The 20,533-nt window shown below is 35.0% G+C and overlaps 5 protein-coding genes across 5 annotated transcripts; 3 read left to right on the top strand and 2 right to left on the bottom strand.

Moving 5' to 3' along the window:
• Positions 1 to 2,893: 2,893 nt before the first annotated feature.
• On the bottom strand, positions 2,894 to 3,870 carry LOC104891927 (hypothetical protein). Its single transcript, XM_010677714.3, has one exon. The coding sequence runs from the start codon at positions 3,820 to 3,822 to the stop codon at positions 3,058 to 3,060; it is 765 nt and encodes a 254-aa protein (XP_010676016.3). The 5' UTR covers positions 3,823 to 3,870; the 3' UTR covers positions 2,894 to 3,057.
• Positions 3,871 to 7,027: 3,157 nt separating this feature from the next.
• LOC104891712 (hypothetical protein) lies at positions 7,028 to 7,804 on the bottom strand. The gene has a single exon (XM_010677447.3). It carries the CDS (start codon positions 7,802 to 7,804, stop codon positions 7,028 to 7,030), a length of 777 nt encoding a protein of 258 aa, XP_010675749.3.
• A 2,659-nt stretch (positions 7,805 to 10,463) lies between these two features.
• On the top strand, positions 10,464 to 11,306 carry LOC104891928 (uncharacterized). The gene has a single exon (XM_010677716.2). It carries the CDS (start codon positions 10,464 to 10,466, stop codon positions 11,304 to 11,306), a length of 843 nt encoding a protein of 280 aa, XP_010676018.2.
• Positions 11,307 to 14,275: 2,969 nt separating this feature from the next.
• LOC104891929 (hypothetical protein) lies at positions 14,276 to 15,061 on the top strand. Its single transcript, XM_010677717.2, has one exon. The coding sequence runs from the start codon at positions 14,276 to 14,278 to the stop codon at positions 15,059 to 15,061; it is 786 nt and encodes a 261-aa protein (XP_010676019.2).
• A 1,080-nt stretch (positions 15,062 to 16,141) lies between these two features.
• Positions 16,142 to 16,990, top strand: LOC125496263 (uncharacterized). Its single transcript, XM_048641691.1, has one exon. It carries the CDS (start codon positions 16,142 to 16,144, stop codon positions 16,988 to 16,990), a length of 849 nt encoding a protein of 282 aa, XP_048497648.1.
• The last annotated feature ends 3,543 nt before the right edge of the window (positions 16,991 to 20,533 follow it).

Raw genomic sequence — 20,533 nt, 5'->3', positions numbered from 1 at the left:
AACCCTAAAACAGTCAAAATTGAAGGCTATAAGTCACGCTTTTATACGTCCAAGGGACTCGTGCACCGAATGTCTTGGGATGGCTCGAGGGACATGGGATGGTATATTAAGGACTCCCACGACTTTCAACGGGCATAAGAACAACTTTTACAACCGTTTTGGGGTCATTCCGTGGCTGCACCACAAAATCAAAAATAGGCGGTTTGATAGGATTCTAGGGCCATTCAGATTGTGCAAAGCATCCGAGATGCATTATAAGTCGTGCCGCACCACATAGGAAATTTTTTGGCGAAATTTATGATCGGGCTCGGAGGAACCATAAAACGGTCAGAATTGAAGGCAATAAATGACGCTTTTAGACGTCCACGGGACCAGTTCGCCGAATGTCGTGGGATGCCTCGAGGGGACATAGGATGGTATATTACAGACTCTCACGACTTTGAACGGGCATAAAAACAGTTTTTACGACCGTTTCGAGGTCATCTCGTAGCTGCACGACAACATAATAAATTAGTCGTTTTGTGGCATCCAAGGGCAATTCAGATGGTGCGAAGCACGAGAGATGCATTCTAAGTCGTGTCGCACCCCATAGGAAGGTTTTGGGTGAAAACTTTGACCGCGTCCGGAGGAGCCCTAAAACGGTCAATATTGAAGGTTATAAGTCATGCTTTTAGACGTCCACGGGACCCGTGCACCGAATGTCGTGGGACAGGTCGAGGGGACATTGGATGGTATATTAAGAACTCCCACGACTTTGAACGGGCTTAAAAATAACTTTTACGACCGTTTCGGGGACATTCCGTGGCTGCACCATAAAATCACGAATGGGTGGTTTGATGGCATTCTGGGGTATTTCAGATGGTGCGAAGCACCCGAGATGCATTATAAGTCGTGTTGCACCCTATAGGAAGGGTTTCTGATGGTGCGAAGCACCCGGGATGCATTATAAGTCATGTCCCACCCCATAGGACCGTTTTGGGGTCATTCCGGGAAAGATCACATGAGAATGCTCTTTAAATGAGAAATGAGAATGAATCTCAACCACATGACTAGATTAGAGTTACATCACTTGTTCATTAGAGTTATATTCCCCCTAAAAAATATTTGAATTTTTTTCTTCTAATATTCTATTTTTTGGAGTTACATCAAGTTTTCATTAACGTTACATCAAGTTTTCATTAACGTTACATCACTTATTCGTAAGAGTTATAGCGCGTACAATTCATTCTGATTTCTCATGTAAGTATGCATTCTTATATGAACTCACTTTTATATAATGAACAAGTGTTGTAACTCTAATCTAATCGTGTAGTTGAGATTCATTCTCATTTATCATGTAAGGAGCTTTCTCATTTGATTTTGCCCATAAAATCAAAAATGGGTGGTTTGATAGGATTCTAGGGCCATTCAGATTGTGCAAAGCATCCGAGATGCATTATAAGTCGTGCCGCACCACATAGGAAAGTTTTTGGCGAAAATTATGATCGGGCCCGGAGGAACCATAAAACGGTCAGAATTGAAGGCAATAAATGACGCTTTTAGACGTCCACGGGACCAGTTCACCGAAGTCGTGGGATGCCTTGAGGGGACATAGGATGGTATATTACGGACTCTCACGACTTTAAACGGGCATAAAAACAGTTTTTACGACCCTTTCGGGGTCATCTCGTAGCTGCACGACAACATAATAAATTAGTCGTTTTGTGGCATCCAAGAGCAATTCAGATGGTGCGAAGCACGAGAGATGCATTCTAAGTCGTGTCGCACCCCATAGGAAGGTTTTGGGTGAAAACTTTGACCGCGTTCGGAGCATTTTCATGTGATCTTGCCCATATATATATATATATATATATATATATATATATATATATATATATATATATGTGCAAGTCTTGATGGGGTTGAATTTGCTATTCTTTCCAAGTCCCTTCTTATCCGACTTACCAGCTAATTGTACAACGCACCATGCATGTTCACATTCTTAATTATACCACTATATACTATTCCAATATTCATGTTATATGCTGCTCCCTGTAATTGCTACACACGAGTGAAAATGATACAATTTGGCCAACTAATTAATGCATGCACTATAACTCTATAAGCAAATTGTATAATTATATTAGGAAAGGTAGGAGATCGTCGCCATCGACCATGTAATATTATGCATCGTTAATATATTTTTTTTCTAAAGATCACGTAATAGACAGATGGAATCTTAATGCATACCTTCACATCGAGACAATTATATTTTCAAAAATTATTAAAAAAGACGGTCTAATTTTAATATAAAAGTAGACTTAGTCACTAAATGAATTAAATTAGTCACCGAAAGAAACTAAGCTAGTTACTATTGGGTTAATTCTCTTTTTAATATTGGATTTACTATTGCCTAATTTTAATTTAAAAGTAGACGATCTCTTACAAGAAGACAAACTCTGCATTTCTTACAATCACCTTTCTTTCAACCATACTCAATGTCAATGGAAAATCATAAGGATCTTCTCTATTTATTATAACTTTTATTATTTCTTAAGGCAAAAAAAAAAAAGTTCCTGGCATATATGAAATATGCCATTAAACAGAGAACTAAAAGATAAGTTTGAAGGTTTATTTGAAAATTTTAACATAATAGAATTGCTTCTAATTAACTTTAGTGAATCATGCATATTTGAGATCGATATGAACTTGAAGAAGACAGATTAGAGAATATTGTATATATTCATATATTATCAAGTACTACCTCTGTTTTTATTTAGTTGCAACGTTTTGACTTTCACGCTTGCCAATGTACAATTTCAAATCGTTTTATCTCTAATTGTATGTAAGTAAAAATTATAAAAATTTGATATTATGAAAGCTTACATCGAAACGAATCAAACAAAACCCCACATGACTATATTTTGTTTAACATATAAATCAATAAATGTGGTCAAATAAGAGAACATGAATAGTGCAATTTGTCAAACGTTGCAACTAAAAGAGAACGGAGGTAGTATCTGTATATAACTTTCATGTACATTTCAAAAATTCTGTACAAGAATGAATTTTTTTGTTCTAGTTGCTAAGGACATTGAGAAGAGTTGCTCTTGTTTTAACCAGATGCCTAAACAAGCATTCCAAGACTTCATCAATTTCTTGAATTTCGGATTCTAGTTTCACTAATTGTGACATATCAACATTTGCTTTCTTTTTTTGGCTGATCACCAACTCCAAAGTAGCATCAACAACATCAAATTCACTGGTGGATGTTGTTGTTTCCTTCTTTTTTGTGAAAGACCAGCTACTTTTTTGTGATCCACCAATGTAGGATAACATCGACTTGAAGACTTCGATTGTCATTGCTTGTACTTCTGTAAGGACAGTGGCCTCGTTAGTGTTGTCGACTTCCTTGATGTCTTTCAAGCACTTCTTGATGATCTTCTTGGATGTTTTTCGTGTTTTAAAGTATTCAGCGACTTCATTGGTAATGTTAAGTTCACCGCTACACCTTCTTCTTAGTACTGATTGAATGTCTTGGAGGCGTTCCTTTGACTGTACCAAAACATCCCTCGATGTGCTACAAATGTCGAGAAGCCTTAGAGATCCATCCAACACCTCCTCAACGCATTGAGTTTGAGATACGTTTTTTTGATTAAGAGGCAGTTGAAGAAACTCATCGACGCACTTGTATAAATCCTTAAGGTCGGTAAGTTTGTTGGTTACTGATGAAGTAGAGGCAGCTTGAGACGATCTCAATCTGCACAAACTTGCATCCAATTCATCAGAAACTGGGTGAGATTTTGAGGGGAAACTGTAAGAACGGGTGTGGTAAGATGCCATTTTAAGATTTTTTTTTTCTTTTAGTTTGTTCAAAGGCAGAGAATTGTAAGCTAGAAGAAGTTTTGGTTTGATGACTTCTACCATCCTTCTTTGCCTCTATATATACCAAAGTAAGAGAAGACATAAGGAATCTTTAATTAAGTGAGAGCTAACATGGTTTCATATATAATATGAAGGTCTTTCTTGGGCTTGTTACACATTGTCTCTTTCTACCCAACTTGCCAACTAATATATCAGTGCAAGATCACAGCATTTGTCCATATAGTTATATAAATCAAAGAGAAAAACTAAGAATCTTGTGTTAGACAACCATCATTATAATAGTGACATGATGTTGGGTTAATCAATATACATACTTAATAGCAATTCCTGTAATTTCATGAGATAACATGCTTGTGCTTCTACTACATGTATCATATATTCTTAATTCTGTACCCTGTATGCTCATCATGATCCTAAGTGTTCGCTATGCACGAGTGGAAATGACACCATGCTTCTGTAGGTTGCAAGCATGATGAATTCGATTCGAAACAAAGTAACCTGTTGGGCTATAGTAAACCACAAAGCCATCTTGTTTCAGGATTTCATGGACAGTTTCTAGCAAAGTGTCTTCCCATCCTATTACATTAAACCACTGTATATTATAGTTCAAATGATGCATGTGTCGAAAACAAGAAAGATGGATGTTCAGATAATACGAGTGCACGAATTCAGGTATACAACGATCGAGTACGAGCACAAGTACATGTACATGACATATCACTCAGGAAAAAAAGAGGATAACAGTGGATTTGTAAACTTATTAATGTCATCCCAATAATTGTAATGTTTTCGTTTTTTCTCAGTTTTAGACTGTAGAGAAAGGTAAAGGACAATCCATCCAATTTAAAGTCTTACTCTTGTGGTTGCTATGGTATGAGGTGGTTGCTATGGCATGATCGTAATCCTCATAGGAGGCTTCTTTCTAGTAGAGGTATTGTTGCTGATGGGTCTTGTCCTTGGTGTCATCAGTTTGTTGAGGATGCTGCTCATCTTATTGTTATGTGTCCTCTAGAGCTGTGTTTAGGGATATCCCCTGATCAAGTGTCTTTCCTTATATGTGCCATGAGATTTGGAAGAATAGGAATAATTGCGTCTTTAAGGTAAGAGAACCTTCTCCTATCAAGATTATTAACTTTCGGGCCTCGGGAAGTGCGAGAGATGGCTTGTCACATCCTCTCTGTTGATACTTCTTTTGTTGCAGAGTCTATACTAATAATTCGCTTACAGTGGAACTACTTGCAATTTTGGAGGCTATGTATTGTGTGGAAACCCAGAAGCTTTAGAAATCTATCATTTACTCTGATTGTAAAAATGCAGTGGACCTTTATTAATGAGGGTGTTTCTGATTTATGTCTCAGTGTATCAAATTCTTACAGGCGGTGGCTCAAGAAGTTCCCGGAGATTCTGCTTAAGCATCGTAATAGGCATTTTAATCATGCATCAGATAGTTTGGCCAAGGCTTAGGTTCATAGATGCAGAATGTATTGTAACTAGGATGTTCCCCACCCCGTTATTGCAGTAAACACTTAATTTCATATTGTAATATTCTCAACAATATTGATTAAGAAATGAAAGGCTTTGTTTTTTTTTAAAAAAAAGCCTTTCTCTTAGGTACCACCACGACTTTGAAATTCTTTCATAAAACTGACCTGAGGAAGCATACAAGTCAAATAGAGATATCATCCTATTTGATAGAGTATAAAACTATTACTGGGACTCCAACCATCAGCTTAACATTTTGGTTGAGTTGGTCCTCTGACATGCTATTGGAGTCAGCGTGATATAAAGGTCACATGTTCAAATCTCATCCACCCCCTCTTTTCTAAGTGGAATATTTACTCTCAAATATGAGGGATTCCAACTATCAGTTTAACTTTTTGGTTGAGTTGGTCCTTTGACACTATTGACATCAATAAATTTTGAAAAAAAAGTGAAATTGGACATGCACCTTAGTTCTACAATTTGGTTATGCTAATCTAATGATTTTATTTTTTGTTTGTTTTAGCTCGGTAAAAACAAAATACTTTTCCTTAAAATTCTCTCAAATAGAAATAGAAAACGAAGTAACAAGAAAGATTGTTAGAATCACCTCTTCTAAAGGGATCATCTAGAAAGTAAGTTGTCTTGAATCGAATGCATTCATGCAAAAAGTTTGCACGAGTGACATTGATATTTTAAAATTCACTAGGCCATTAAACATGCAAATGCCAACATGATCCAAAAAGGTAGGCAAGCACTCCGCTAAAGAAGATATGCAATAAGGTCTTTCTTGGGTTATGCTCCACCTCCACATATAATGTTCTTCCATGCTCAGATTTATCAGATATTTGATATTATACTATAGTATATATATATATACTTCCTCCGTTCCATAATAAGTGAAACACTTACTATTTTAGAACGTTTCAAAATAAGTGAAACATACCTTAAATGGAAAAGAGAAAGTTATAAAATGACAAGAATACCCATCAAAAACTTGTGTGGTTTGCTTTTCTCTCTCCTCCTTTTGATAATGAAAAGGGTATATTATGACTTTTTGGCTTTTGAAAGTGATGTTTATTAAATCTTGTGCCCAATCCTTATGTTTCACTTATTATGGAACGGAGGAAGTATATATTAATCCAATATTCGTTGTTATATGCTGCTCCCTGCATGTCCATCACGATCCTAAACAAGTGCTACACACGAGTGGAAATGACACGATTAAGCTAACTACTCAATTAATGCATGCATTATGTAGTTAAACTAATTGAATTATATTAGAAGGAAAGGTAGGAGAACATGCATTATAGCTCCTATAGACAAAAGGAATCTTCACAACTAATCAGCAACAAATTCAAGGGTAATTTCTATGCATACCTCCACATGGAGTTATCATTTGGTTTATCACATTTCAATTATACCCTTTTCTTATTTCTTAAACCAAAAAAAAAACCAATAATTTCATATTAAAGAAATAGAGAATTTGATGAAAAATAAAGGAATATTGAAATACAAAAAATAAAATTGATGTTTAAGCCTAATTAGTGATCATGCATATATGAAGATATGAACTTGATAAAATAAATTGGAGAATGGAAATTAGAGAAAATTGTGTATCCATTGTATATTTACTTTCATTTTACAGATCAAAATTTTGTACAATAGTGAACTTTTGTACATTCTAATTGCTAAGGATATTGAGAAGAGTTGATCTAGTCTTAACGAAATGCCTAAATAAGCATTCTAAGACTTCATCAATTTCTTGAATTTCTGACTCTAATTTGACTAATTGTGACATATCAACATTTGCCGTCTTCTTATGATAGATCAACTCCAAAGTAGCATCAATTGCATCAAATTCACTGATGGATGTTGTTTCCTTCTCAGATTTCTGGCTGATGAGTTTTGAGAAAGACCAACTACTTTTTTGTGATCCACCAATGTATGATAGCATTGACTTGAAAACTTCGACTGTCATCGCTTGCACTTCATTAAGGACATTGGCCTCGTTAGTGTTGTCGACTTCCTTGATGTCTTTCAAGCACTTCTTGATGATCTTCTTGGATGTTTTTCGTGTTCTAAGGTATTCAGCGACTTCATTGGTAATGTTAAGTTCACCGCTACACCTTCTTCTTAGCACTGATTGAATGTCTTGGAGGCGTTCCCTTGACTGTACCAAAACATCCCTTGATGTGCTACAGATGTCGAGAAGTCTTAGAGATCCATCCAACACCTGCTCAACGCATTGAGTTTGAGATACGTTTTTCTGATTAAGAGGCAGTTGGAGAAACTCATCAACGCACTTGTATAAATCTTTAAGGTCGGTAAGTTTGTTGGTTACTGATGAAGTAGAGGCAGCTTGAGAGGACCTCAATCTGCACAAACTTTCATCCAATTGATCAGAAACTGGGTGAGATTTTGAGGGGAAACTGTTAGAACGAGTGTGGTAAGCTGCCATTTTAAGGTTTTCGTTTAGTTTGTTTAAAGGCAAAGAGCTATAAGATACAAGTAGTTCTGTTTTGATGACTTTCTCACCTTTCTCAACCTCTCTATATATACAAGACTAACAAAAAACAGAAGGAATCTTAAAATAAATGAAGATAACATGGTCTTCCTTGGGGTTCTTCCTCATTGTCTCTTCTTAGCTAACTTGCCAACTAATTAATTAGTCAGTGATCCAATTTTTTCGTTCATATTGTATACCAATTGAGGAGATTATATGTAGAAATATTCTGTTCTATAACAACTTATACAATAGTTAATTACATGATGTTGGCTCATTATTTAAATAATGTTAACTCCTTTCAAATTGTTTGTTCTGTGTTTTTTAACACCCAACTTAACAGCTAATCTGTTTCCTGTATCTCCTTATTTCATTGAAATTCATATGGTGAGCTTTAATTTCAATACAAAATCATAAATTGATTTGTTAGTTAAGCCTACTGATATATGGTGTAATATTCGACTCGTGTGCAGCGCTTACTTAGGATCATGACAAACATATAGGGAGCAGCATATAACATCATTCGTGTTGTTAATACTTGGTGAGTTGGGTTGGAATAGAAAATAACCATGGAAAGTCTTAATAGAAACATAAAATCATGTTCTAGCTTATTATAAGATATATATGTCTTCTCTTACTTTCATATATAAACGAACTTGGAAGAAAAATCAAAGTCATTACTGCCTTTTCTTTAACAAGCTAAGCTAAGATCAAAACTAAAAATGGCGTCTTACCCGTTTCTTGAGTTTCTGATCAAAAGCTCACCTGATTGTTGATCAGTTTGATGAACAGTTATGCAGATTGAGGTCTTCTCAAGCTGCCTCTACCTCATCCTTGCTCAGCAACCCAAAAACTCAGTGACCTTACAAATTTGTATTGTTGTGTGGATGAGTTGCTTCCACTACCGCTTAATCAACAAGCTGTGTCCCAAAATGTACATTCAAAATGGGTTCAGGAGGTCTTGGATGGATACTTAAGGCTTCTCGCATATGTAGCATGTCGAGGGATTTCTTGGTACAATCAAAGGAACGCCTTCAAGACATACAATCAGTTCTAAGAAGGTGTAATGGTAAACTTAACATTACCAATGAAACTGCTCAATATCTAAACATCTGTAGACAGTAAAAATGCCAGGAACTCTATCAAGAAATGAAGGAAACATAGCGAACAAACAAGAACAATACCATTGAGAGCATGTTGAAAGATGTAGATGCAGTAACCCTTAATATCTTGGAGTATTTGGTGTCCTGCATCGGAGGAACAAAGGTACAATAAATCACGGAAAAGTAAATGGTCTTTAGTAAACAAGTTAATGCACCAGGGTAGTGACAGAGAGCAATGGCAGCAAATAGTGAATCTGATGTTACTGATGCTACTCTTGACTTAGTTATCCACCTAAAGTCTAAAGAACCAAAATGTAGATATATGTTACAAGTAGAGAATATGAGGAGCCAAATGATAAAACTCGAGTCCGAAATTCAAGTTCTTGACGAAGCTTTAGACTCCTTGTTCAGGCATTTGGTTAAGACTAGAGCAACTCTTCTCATTATTCTAACTAAGACAAAAATAAATTTTGTACGATTCGTGAATAGAATTTATACACTCAATTACATTAATGAAACAGTAGATCTTACCTTACATATAATTTTTTCATGATCTTATATATAACTAGTTGAGTTCTTAACCAGCCATGATCCAACTATGACTACACATCTCAGGACTTGAAAGTCTAAGATAAAATTAGTAAACAGTTGTTTTTTGTTTCCCAATATAAACTCCATTTTCCCTTTGCTACATTTTTTGCTGTTGTAGAAGAATTTACTCCATTATCATCAACGACTGTAGTAATATAATCTGTATTTTCTCCGAAACCGGGTGAATTTTCTACATCATAAGGGCATGTCTGGGTGGACTTTGACCAGAATGAATCTACATAAAGATATGATTCCATTTTCAAATTCTGAAAAATGAAGTTAAGGGCATGTGTTCAATGAATGTCCTTTAACACAGCACTAACGTACCTTCATGGATCATGCTGGCTACTTGTCTGTTTTAAATTTGTTTCAATAATCATCAACCATTCAATGCCACTCGTGCAAATAATTGAATTAGCATAACCAAACTGCAGGACTAATGAAGGTACCTATAAATTTTGAATTTAAGAGACAAGAAAGCTTAAAAAACTAAACAAGTTGCAGTACTGTGTATGCCTTAACAGAAATATATATGGTGCCATTTCCACCCGTGCACAGCGGTTACTTCGGATCATGATGAAGATACCAAGAGCAGATTAGCAGAATATGACATTGAATATAAGATATATGAATATATGATGTGTAGTAGAAGCATAACATAAGATCTGATAAAATCAAATAATTATTGCTTGTTTCAGCTCAAATTTGCTGGCAAGTTTGGTTAGAAAAGACAGCAAAAAACATAGCCTAAGGAAGAACTTAATAATAAAAAAAATTGAATAGCATTATAATATGAGTTACCTTATGTCTTCTCTTGCCAGAATATATATACAGAGATAGCAAGAAGGAGAAGTCTTCAAAAGCAAGAATAACATCTTCAGCTTCTCTGCCTTTTCTTCGACAAAAAACAACTAATAATAATGGCTTCTTACCACGCTCGTTCCTTGAGTTTCCCATCAACAGCTCACCCAATTGCCGATAAATTTGATGAACAGTTGTGCAGATTGAGGTCTTCTCAAGCTGCATCTACTTCATCATCATCATTAAACCAAACACTAACCAACCTCAGAGATTTATATTGCTGTGTTGATGAGTTGCTTCAACTTCCACTTAATCAACAAGTTTTGTTCCATAATCTACACTCAAAATGGGTTGAGGAGGTCTTAGATGGATCTTTAAGGCTTCTTGATATGTGTACCTCATCTCGGGATGTCTTGGTACAATCAAAGGAATGCCTCCAAGACATACAATCGGTCCTAAGAAGAAGGTGTAGTGGTGAACTTAACATTAATAATGAAATTGTTCAATACCTAAAAGCTCGAAAAACATCCAAGAAGATCATCAAAAAGTGCTTGAAAGATATGAAGGAATTTGACAACACTAACGAGGCCAATGGCATTGAGAGCATGTTGAAAGATGCACAAGCGATGACAGTTAATGTCTTTACATCCGTGCTGTCATACATAGGTGGTGTGAACTTGGAATCACGGAAAAGGAAATGGACTTTACTAAACAAGTTAATGCACCAGGATGGCAACAAGGAAGCAGAGACAACAAACAGTGAATTTGAAGCTGTTGATGCTACCCTTGAGTCAATCATCTGCCAAAAGAACAAAAGAGGCATGAATGTGGTACAAGTAGAGAATATGAGCCAGATGCAGAATTTGGAGTCTGAAATTCAAGTTCTCGATGAAACATTAGAATCCTTGTTTAGGCATTTTGTTAAGACTAGAGCAACTCTTCTAAACATCCTTAGTAATTAATTGACAAGGAGAAAAGAATCAATTTTGTAAATAAATAGAATTTGTAAACTGAAATTCTTATATACAAAGGAATATATACATAATACACCTTTCTGTATTTTTCTTGTGTTCTTATCAATACTTCTTCAAGCTCATATATAACTAAGAGTTGAAAATCATAATATAGAAATTAGTGGATATTACTTGGCTTAGCTTTAACTTGTCTTAGTCATTGAATCATAAAGTATGAACCTTCATTGAAAATCCTTTATAATCTAACTTTTTCTCCATTGTATTTTCGTTTTATCAGTATCAGTATTCTGTAACTATCATAAAATTTATCCATTAATATCAAAAATTTGAATAGGATGAACATGTAGGTTATTATTTATTTCTCCACAACAGTGACATAAAATGCAATAAATTCTCTCTGTTGTCCGGGTGTGTTTGTGATGAAGTTTAGTACACAATAGATCCATGTATGAACATAATTAGCCTGTCATCAAAATTTCATCTACTCTTAAAACTGCCTATGCTCTGTTATCTGAGGGATCCTCGTCTATAACTGATAACTCTGCTATCTTCAAATTTTATGGCGCCTTTCTATTTCTCCTAATTGGAAGGTTTTTTTATGGAAGACTCTTCATGAACGACTTCCAACTAGGCTCAATCTGGGCAAAAGAGGGATCAACTTGAACCACTACTGTTACAAATTTATTCATTCTATTGAGGATCAAAATCATATCTTCAAGTGTTATGCTACAGCTTCGTCCTTTTGGAATCAGAATTCTATTCTGAACCCATCAATCTCATATGATTCCGATTCACAGATTGAATGGATCATTAAACATATCCTGCTTTATAGAAGCGGGGATGGTATTTCCAGCACTCGTTTGGTAAATTTTGTTACAGCTTTGTGGAGTTCGTGGATTCACAGAAATGAAGCTATTTTCAGAGCTTCAGGGAGCAATATGACTATTAGTCAACTCTACAATCATTCCACCTAAAGTGGAGTACCCAGCAACACCTACTGGGCCTCAGTTTTCTTCACCCACCAGAAGTTAGCAATACTTTTCCGCCAGGGTTTTGCTCGGCCAATCTTGGTCAACCCAAACAAGGAGCTTCTCAGCACACTATAGCTCTTGATGGTGCTTGGAACTCAAATCACAAAACAATGGGTATTGAATGGTGTATAATGGATACAGGTGCAGGGGATAATATGGCATACATAGGTGGTGGTGCTTATGGTATTGCTACTTCTGCCTTACATGCGGAAGCCAAGGCTTGTCTCCATGCTATGCATTGGGCTTTGGATCAGCACCTTACGTTAACTGATTCAACTAACTTGGACATCTTGCAGGGTATTTCCTCTCCCTATATTAATGTGGTTTGGACCATTAATGCAATTCAAGAAACAGCGAATAATTTCTCTTGTTGTACGGTCATCAAAGTTCCTCGTCATCACATTGCAACTGCAGACTCACTAGCAAAGAAATGTCTCTCTACTATGTTTAATTTTAGTACTAGTTTGTAATTGTTTTCAGCCAGAGTAAAAAAAAAATCATCTATCTAAGTAGAATTTTGTAAAATTGAAACAAAGGCATTAAGGCATGACGTTTACTGATCTTTAACCATGAAGCAGCTGCCTACATTCTAGGATCATGTAAAGGCAATGACATTTCTATAAAAATTTGAAAACAGTCACTCGTGCAATCAAACAAGTACTTGCCGTTGCCACTCGTGTTTGTACCACAAACTGTGGATTGTGTCATATATGTGCAGCAAGTGAATGTTCAGCAAAAAGAAAGGAAGGGCTAGAAAAAGAAGCGGATATGTTTAGTTGGTGTGGTCTGATTTGTGTTGTTGTAGCTTTATTGAGTTAGTTGTTATTGGATGAAATTTGGCTATAGTTTAGACAAAGAGAAAGAAACATGATGTTAAAATTTATCTTGTAACTTGCAGACTTATAACCTCGACTTTGTTAAAATGTCCTTAATGCGCCTTTGTTTGCTTCATGGATAAGGAAATTGGTAACTAGTACCTTTTGATCACTACTGGTTCTGTTTTCTTTACTTTTGCTGGTTATATCATATGTAGGGAATATGTACTACCTATTCTTCTTGTTTTGCTTCTACTACGCCATTTCCTTTTTCTTTTTAGAAACTGATGATATATTGTACTAATCAACCTAATTTAAGCTCACCTTATTATGCTCTATATCTGAGAAGACTAATCTTTTTTTTTAACTTCAGATGAACTGTTAATTGCTTTTACCTCAAGCTGTTCGTACCACACATATCAAAACTGAGGCGCATACTGTAGGACATGCAGATATTTTATGAATAGTATACGTTCATTTGGTTAACATCTTGCCATTATATGTATACATGATAGCTAAAAGAAATTAGAATTACATAATTAGCATGCTTCAAGCACAGAAAAATACTCAAAATTGCCTGTAGACATAAAAACATCTTGCTACATCAGTGTATTAGCAAAATGGTTAGGCATCTTTTACCTTGCTCCATATAAGAAACATCTGTCTGCATTGAAGGGCTTACACTGCAAGTCATTCATATCTGATACTCATAAACAGCATAGCTGGCTAATCATTGAGTACTCACCCTGCAGTATATACAAGAGAGAGAATTCGTCATTGCTACAATGTCACTCATGTATATACGAAATTTGTAGCAGAATATTGTATAAAGATTGGAATCAAACATGAAAGCTAATCAGTTATGTTAATATATCATGGAAAAAAAACATCTGGAAAGGAGTTACAATAAAGTAATTGGCAGGTCGGAAAGGAAGAAACAATGTTAATAGAAAATTATGAAATCATGTTATATCTCACTAATTATAAGATTCCTTTTGTCTTCTCTCACTTTCATATATAAACAGACTTGGAAGGAAGAGCAACTCATCAAACAAAACTTTGCATCTTGTAGGTTCTCAACCTTTAAACAAATTAAAAAGAACTAAAAGAAATGGCATCTCACCACACTCGTTCTCTTAGTTTTCCATCAAAACCTCACCCGATTGCAGATCAATTGGATGAGCAGTTGTGCAGATTGAAGTCTTCTCAAGCAGCCTCAACTTCATCCCTGACCAACAAGCTTACCAGCCTTAAAGAATTGTATCAGAGTGTCGATGAGTTTCTTCAGCTGCCTATTGGTCAGAAAACCATATCTCAAACTCAATGGACCGAGGAGATGTTGGATGGATCTTTACGGCTTCTTGACATTTGTGCCACATCTCGGGATGCCTTGGTGCAATCTAAGGAACGGCTCCAAGACATTCAATCAGTGCTTCGAAGAAGGTGTAGTGGTGAATTTAACATCACCAGTGAAGTCGATGAATACTTGAAAACCCGAAAAACATCCAAGAAAATAATCAAGAAATGCTTGAAAGATATCAAGGAAGTCGACAACACTAACGAGGCCAATGTACTTAAGGATGTGCAAGCATTGACAGTTGATGTCTTCAAGTCGTTGTTATCCTACATCAGTGGATCACAAAAAAGTAGCTGGTCTTTCTCAAAACTTATCAGCCAAAAAGCTGAGAAAGATTCAACAGCATCCACCAACGAATTCGATGTTGTTGATGCTACTTTAGAGTTAATGATCTGCCAGAAAAAGAAAGCAAATATCGTTGACATCTCACAACTAGTGAAATTAGAATCAGAAATTCAAGAAATTGAGGAAGTTTTAGAATCCTTGTTTAGACATCTAATTAAAACCAGAGCAACTCTTCTTAATGTCCTCAGTAACTAGCTAGCAGTACGAAAATTCAACACTGTACAGAAATTTTGATCTGTGAATGAAAGTTCTATATAGATAGATATTTTTCTCTAATTCGTGTTCTTATATAGTATTATTTTTTGCAAGTTCATAATCTTTAAATATGACATATATTTCTCAACACCCAAAATTGAATAAAAAACCGCAACAATTTGAAATGCATGATTAAGTCCGAGAAAACAGGGCCTTAAATTAGTTTCAAGAAGCAGCAAATACACGATTCTCTTTTCTTTTTCATTAAGAGACCAGATATGTCAAATTGTCAATAAAAAAAAATTCTCTAAAAATTTTACTTGGATAAAAGAAGGAAATTACATATTTAGAGTATAGACCGGTAATGTTATGGGAAATTTCTCCAAAAAAAACATATTATGGAGTTTTTTTTTTTGGTATAATGCAATTATTTGTTGAATATATTATGCTAGACATATAGTGGGTCGCTCTGTCAAGATTCCATGTGTCTGTAGGAACTCCTGATATTTTAGTAGGAGCAAAGGGCATGCATGAATGCATGATAGTAGTGATGGTTGTCTTCTTTACAGTCATGAAAGTTTTCAGTTTTATAATCACTTGAAATCCTTTAGAATCATATTAACTAATAGAATATGATAATAATCAAACTTTCATAACCACTGCATTATGCAGAAAAGAAAGCTTAACGACTCATGCACTTTGTACTGTCACCAAAACTGTGCAAAGACCATGCACATTAGTTAATTTTTTAGCTTAAGGTGAAAAAAATGGTGTCAATTCCACTCGTGGGTATTATTTGCTTAAGATCATGACAGGCATACAGGTTGCAGCATATATAACATCGAATATTAGATCTGAAATCGATATTCTGTTGCATAGTTCTAGTGAAAATTAGCTGGCAAGTTGGGTAGGAAGGGACACTATTATCTCTGCACTAATTATTATGAGATTCTTTATACCTTCTCTTACCCTAATATATATACAGAAAGGCACCAGATGAGAAGTCATCAACATAAACTCTTGCATATCCTTTCAACTTCTTAACCTTTGCATCAACAAGCTAAGCAAAAACTACTAGAAATGGCTTCTTACCACGCTCGTTCCTCTAGTTGTCCATCAATAGCACACCCAGTTGTTGATCAATTTGATCAACACTTGAGCAGATTGAGATCTTCTCAAGCTGCCTCTACTTCATCATCATTATACCAAACACTTACAAACCTTAAAAATTTGTATTGTTGTGTTGATGAGTTGCTTCAACTTCCCCTTAATCAACAAGCCGTTTCACAAAATCGACCCTCAAAATGGGTAGAGGAGGTCTTGGATGGATCTCTAAGGCTTCTCGACATGTGTACCACATCGAGAGATGTCTTGGTACAGTCAAAGGAATGCCTCCAAGACATACAATCGGTGCTAAGAAGAAGGTCTAGCGGTGAACTTAACATCAACAATGAAATTGCTCAGTACTTGAACACCCGAAAAAGTGCAAGAAAGATGATCAAGAAGTGCTTGAAAAACACTATTAAGGAAACAAACCAAACAACTACCGAGGATGCTTCCATTAAGAGCGCGTTGAAAGAGGTAGAGGCGGTAACCCTTGATATCTTTAAGTCCGTGTTGTCCTACATTGGAGGTGCAAAGTTGGAATCCCAGAAAAGTAAATGGTCTTTGGTAAACAAGTTAATGCACCAAGGTGGTGACAAAGAAGCAAAATCAACAAACAGTGAATTTGATGTTGTAGATGCTACTCTTGAGTCAATTATCTGCCAAAAGAATAAAAATGGTGTTAATATGTTACAAGTAGAGAATATGAGGTGTCAGATGGTGAAATTGGAATCTGAAATTCAAGTTCTTGATGAAACATTAGACTCCTTATTTAGGCATCTTGTTAAGACTAGAGCAACTATTCTGAACCTCCTTAGTAACTAAGTTTTGAGAGCAGATTTGTACATATATATACACAAATTGTGAATGAAAGTTCCTATATACAGATTCAAAGCATACATTGTCTCTTTTAATTTTTTGTGGTACTTTATATACTAAATTTAGTTCATATTTTGGGTAATCATCCTATATTAAACAATGGCTCACATAAACGAAAAAATTGTCACAAATAAGTTAACCTTTAAGCCATCCGCTAAAAGTAAATCCTTCTTTTGATCATTCCTTATTCAGTATAACTTACTCACCAATCAAATTTTAAAGAAGTTAAATTACTTGGGACCCATTTCCACTAGTAAAAAAAATCATACTTCCTCCGTTTTAAAATAAGTGAAATACTTGTCGAAAGCTTTTTAAGAGAAGTGTTTCTCCCTTTCACATGGGTGCCAAGTGCTACCTCTCTTCTGTATCTTCCCCTCCACAATTATTCTGAAGTTAAAGAAGTTAAATTACTTTTGAATATTGGGTTTTCTTTGATTTTATTAATGGACATTTTCGGGTATGTAAAAGTTCAACCTTTGGCAAAAATAACTGAAAAATTTGAAGACAAAAAAATAAAGGAAATGGCAAAGCTTACCATTTGATACCCGAGCAGAATAAATTAAACAAGATTGAAAGCAAGAAATATGAGAACTTCCAGCTACGCCATTTCACGCCGGCACGCGGCAAGTGCAGTGAGGAAACAACCGTTTGTGCACTAGAAGGTGGTGGTTGTGGGCTTTGGAGGGGGAAAGAGGCGGAGAGAGAGAGAAAAACACACTCATGGTGGTTTGTTGAATTTAATCGATTACGACATGTGAGTGTCCCAGGAAAAGGAGGATTGACTCCAAATTTGTTCGGTATAAGTTTTTAAAGTAGTTTTTATTATTTTGACTTGGTCAAAATACTAATTAGAAAAAATAATAGTTAGTGGAGTAACTGTAGGGGTGATAATGAGTTTGATAAGCTCGCGAGCAGCTCGAGCTCGGCTCGGTCAAAACTCGGCTCGGCTCGTTGAAGCTCGGGCTCGGCTCGGCTCGTTGAAGCTCGGGCTCGGCTCGGCTCGTTGAAGCTCGGGCTCGGCTCGAGACTTAAACGAGCCGAGCTAGGCAAAGCTCGTGAACAGCTTGATTATTATTTTATACAAAAAAAATATTTTATATTAAAAAAAATATTTTATATTAAAAAACATATTTTATATTTAAAAATTATTTATATATATTAAAAATTTATATTAAGTATTTCTTTTAAGATATTAACTAAGGTATGTAATAGAAGAAAGATAAAAAGAAAAGGTAAAAACAATTACAAAGAAAAAGAAAACAAATTTTAAACGAGCCTAAACGAGCTCACGACTCGAGCCGCAAATTCTAATCATGAGCTCGGCTCCCCTAAACTCGGCGAGCTCACGAGCCGAGTCGATCCCATGAAAAGCTAAACGAGCTCAAGCCGAACCCAGTGCTATTCGGGCTCCGCTCGCTCGATAAGCACCCTTAGGTGTGAGTTGCTTTTAGTGATACAAGTAGTGTTTGTACGTCAAAAGCTACAATTTGTAGCATTTACTGGTGTATAGACTTTGTTAAAGTTTTGTTTGAGTTTTTAACCAGTTATTCTTAAACATCTATTTTGACAGCTTCTTTTATCGAACATCAATATTTTATATCGCTACTTGGACAGCTAACAACTAACGGCTACACACCAACTACTAATAGCTACCAGCACAACTAACAATTACTCTCACAGCTAAAAGCTACCACTACAACAGTCCACAACTGTTGCCGAAAACGCCCTAAACCACCTTATAAGCTTTTTGGATTACTCTTGCTATCAATGGAGATGACTAATGAGTAATGAGGTTGGTTTTTTTTCCCCTTGACTATTAGTTTTTTAACTAGAATTAATATTTTGGTGGCGAAAATGGTCCACAACCACCTCGTGGTTCAGCGGTCAAGCCAAACTGGTGGCGGTGGAAAAGGTTATAATTAATTCTCCTGACTTATAATTCATGTTTTTTTTAATTGATTTTCTTTTGTTGTTGTTTGATGTTTTCTTTAATTGTAACCCTTATTTACGTACTTTATTATGCAAAAATTCGAAAATCAACTAGAGATTTGAACTATTGTTCATTAACTATTGTTCACTTAAGCCCAACTCTTGTTCATTTCGTTGTTATTCATGTTTACTTGGTTAATGTTCTTTTGTGTATTTCGAATTGTTTATGTGTTTTGTGTGTTTACAGATTTGTAGAAACTTGGCGATTTGACTTATAATGCATGTTTTTATTTATAATTCAAAATAACTAAAAAATAATGTACATGTTTAATTTAACAATTAACCACTTAACTAAAACAACTAAAATAGTAAAGAACATAAATGTAGTTTGTATCAACGTTTGAAAACATTTTATAGACATTAACCTAATTAGTCCAAACCAAATTTTATCCCCATCATGGTAAAAGTTATTGATATGCGAGAAAATACGGGGAACATGTGATAAAATAATAGAATGAACATCACTTTATAATCAACTACGTTGATAAACAATGTTGAATATTTCGAGAATATAAACTTTACGTATAAACATTAGTTCACAAAAAAATGAACACTTGACTCATAGATTGGGGGAGACACAAAGCATATGTATAGCTAATATACATGTTCAATTTAAACACACAAATTCACCTACAAAGAGTGTTCATTTGATATTGTTCTATATTCATTCATATATATATTTATTAATCATTAAAGTATTTCCATAGATAGATGATCATATAATCCATGTGATGTTTTTCCTATGCAGATTTGAGTATAGTAATTCAAACTTCCAATGCTTATTTCACTAAAAACCATATTTTTACAAATTTACATCTAAAAAACAACCAAATATTAACGACAAGTTCAATTTCATCAAATAATCGCTACACTAAAACTAATTTAGTAATGAATATAAAGCTGTTTGTAACAACATTTAAATACTTTCAATAAACATTTACTTAAATCATTTTACACCAAGATTTTATGCCATCATGGTATGTAATACTAAGTATATTGAATACGATATAGATAAAAGCTGTTTAAATTTGAATATGTGAGAAATTATGGGGAACATGTGATAAAATAGAATAAAGGCCACCTTATAATTAACTATATTAATTAGCGAAACATAACGCTAAATATCCTGAAATCATATAGCTTTTATGTATAAACATTAGTTGACATGCAATGAACACTTTGACTAATAAATTGTGGAGACACAAATCATGAGAGGGAAATAAAAGTATAGAACAAAAAAACAAAAAAGAGATACAAAAGACAAGAGAAAATAATGTTCATATATAAACTTGCTATCATATAATCTGATGTTTAATATAATCAGCGGCCTTAACATATGATCATTCTAAATGAACTTCAGTCGATAATACTATGAACAACAACTTATCCTAGACTGAACATACAATCTCTGTAGATAAACTTCGGGAGAGAGAAAATCAGGAATAAACAATTGAGAGAGATATAAAATGAAAAGAGTGAAAACTAATAAGAGGCGAAACA

This window comes from Beta vulgaris, chromosome 4 (assembly GCF_026745355.1).
Source record: "Beta vulgaris subsp. vulgaris cultivar EL10 chromosome 4, EL10.2, whole genome shotgun sequence".
NCBI lineage: Eukaryota > Viridiplantae > Streptophyta > Magnoliopsida > Caryophyllales > Amaranthaceae > Beta > Beta vulgaris.
Note: the sequence above shows the minus strand (reverse complement) of the source record. Positions and strands in the feature narration are given on the sequence as shown.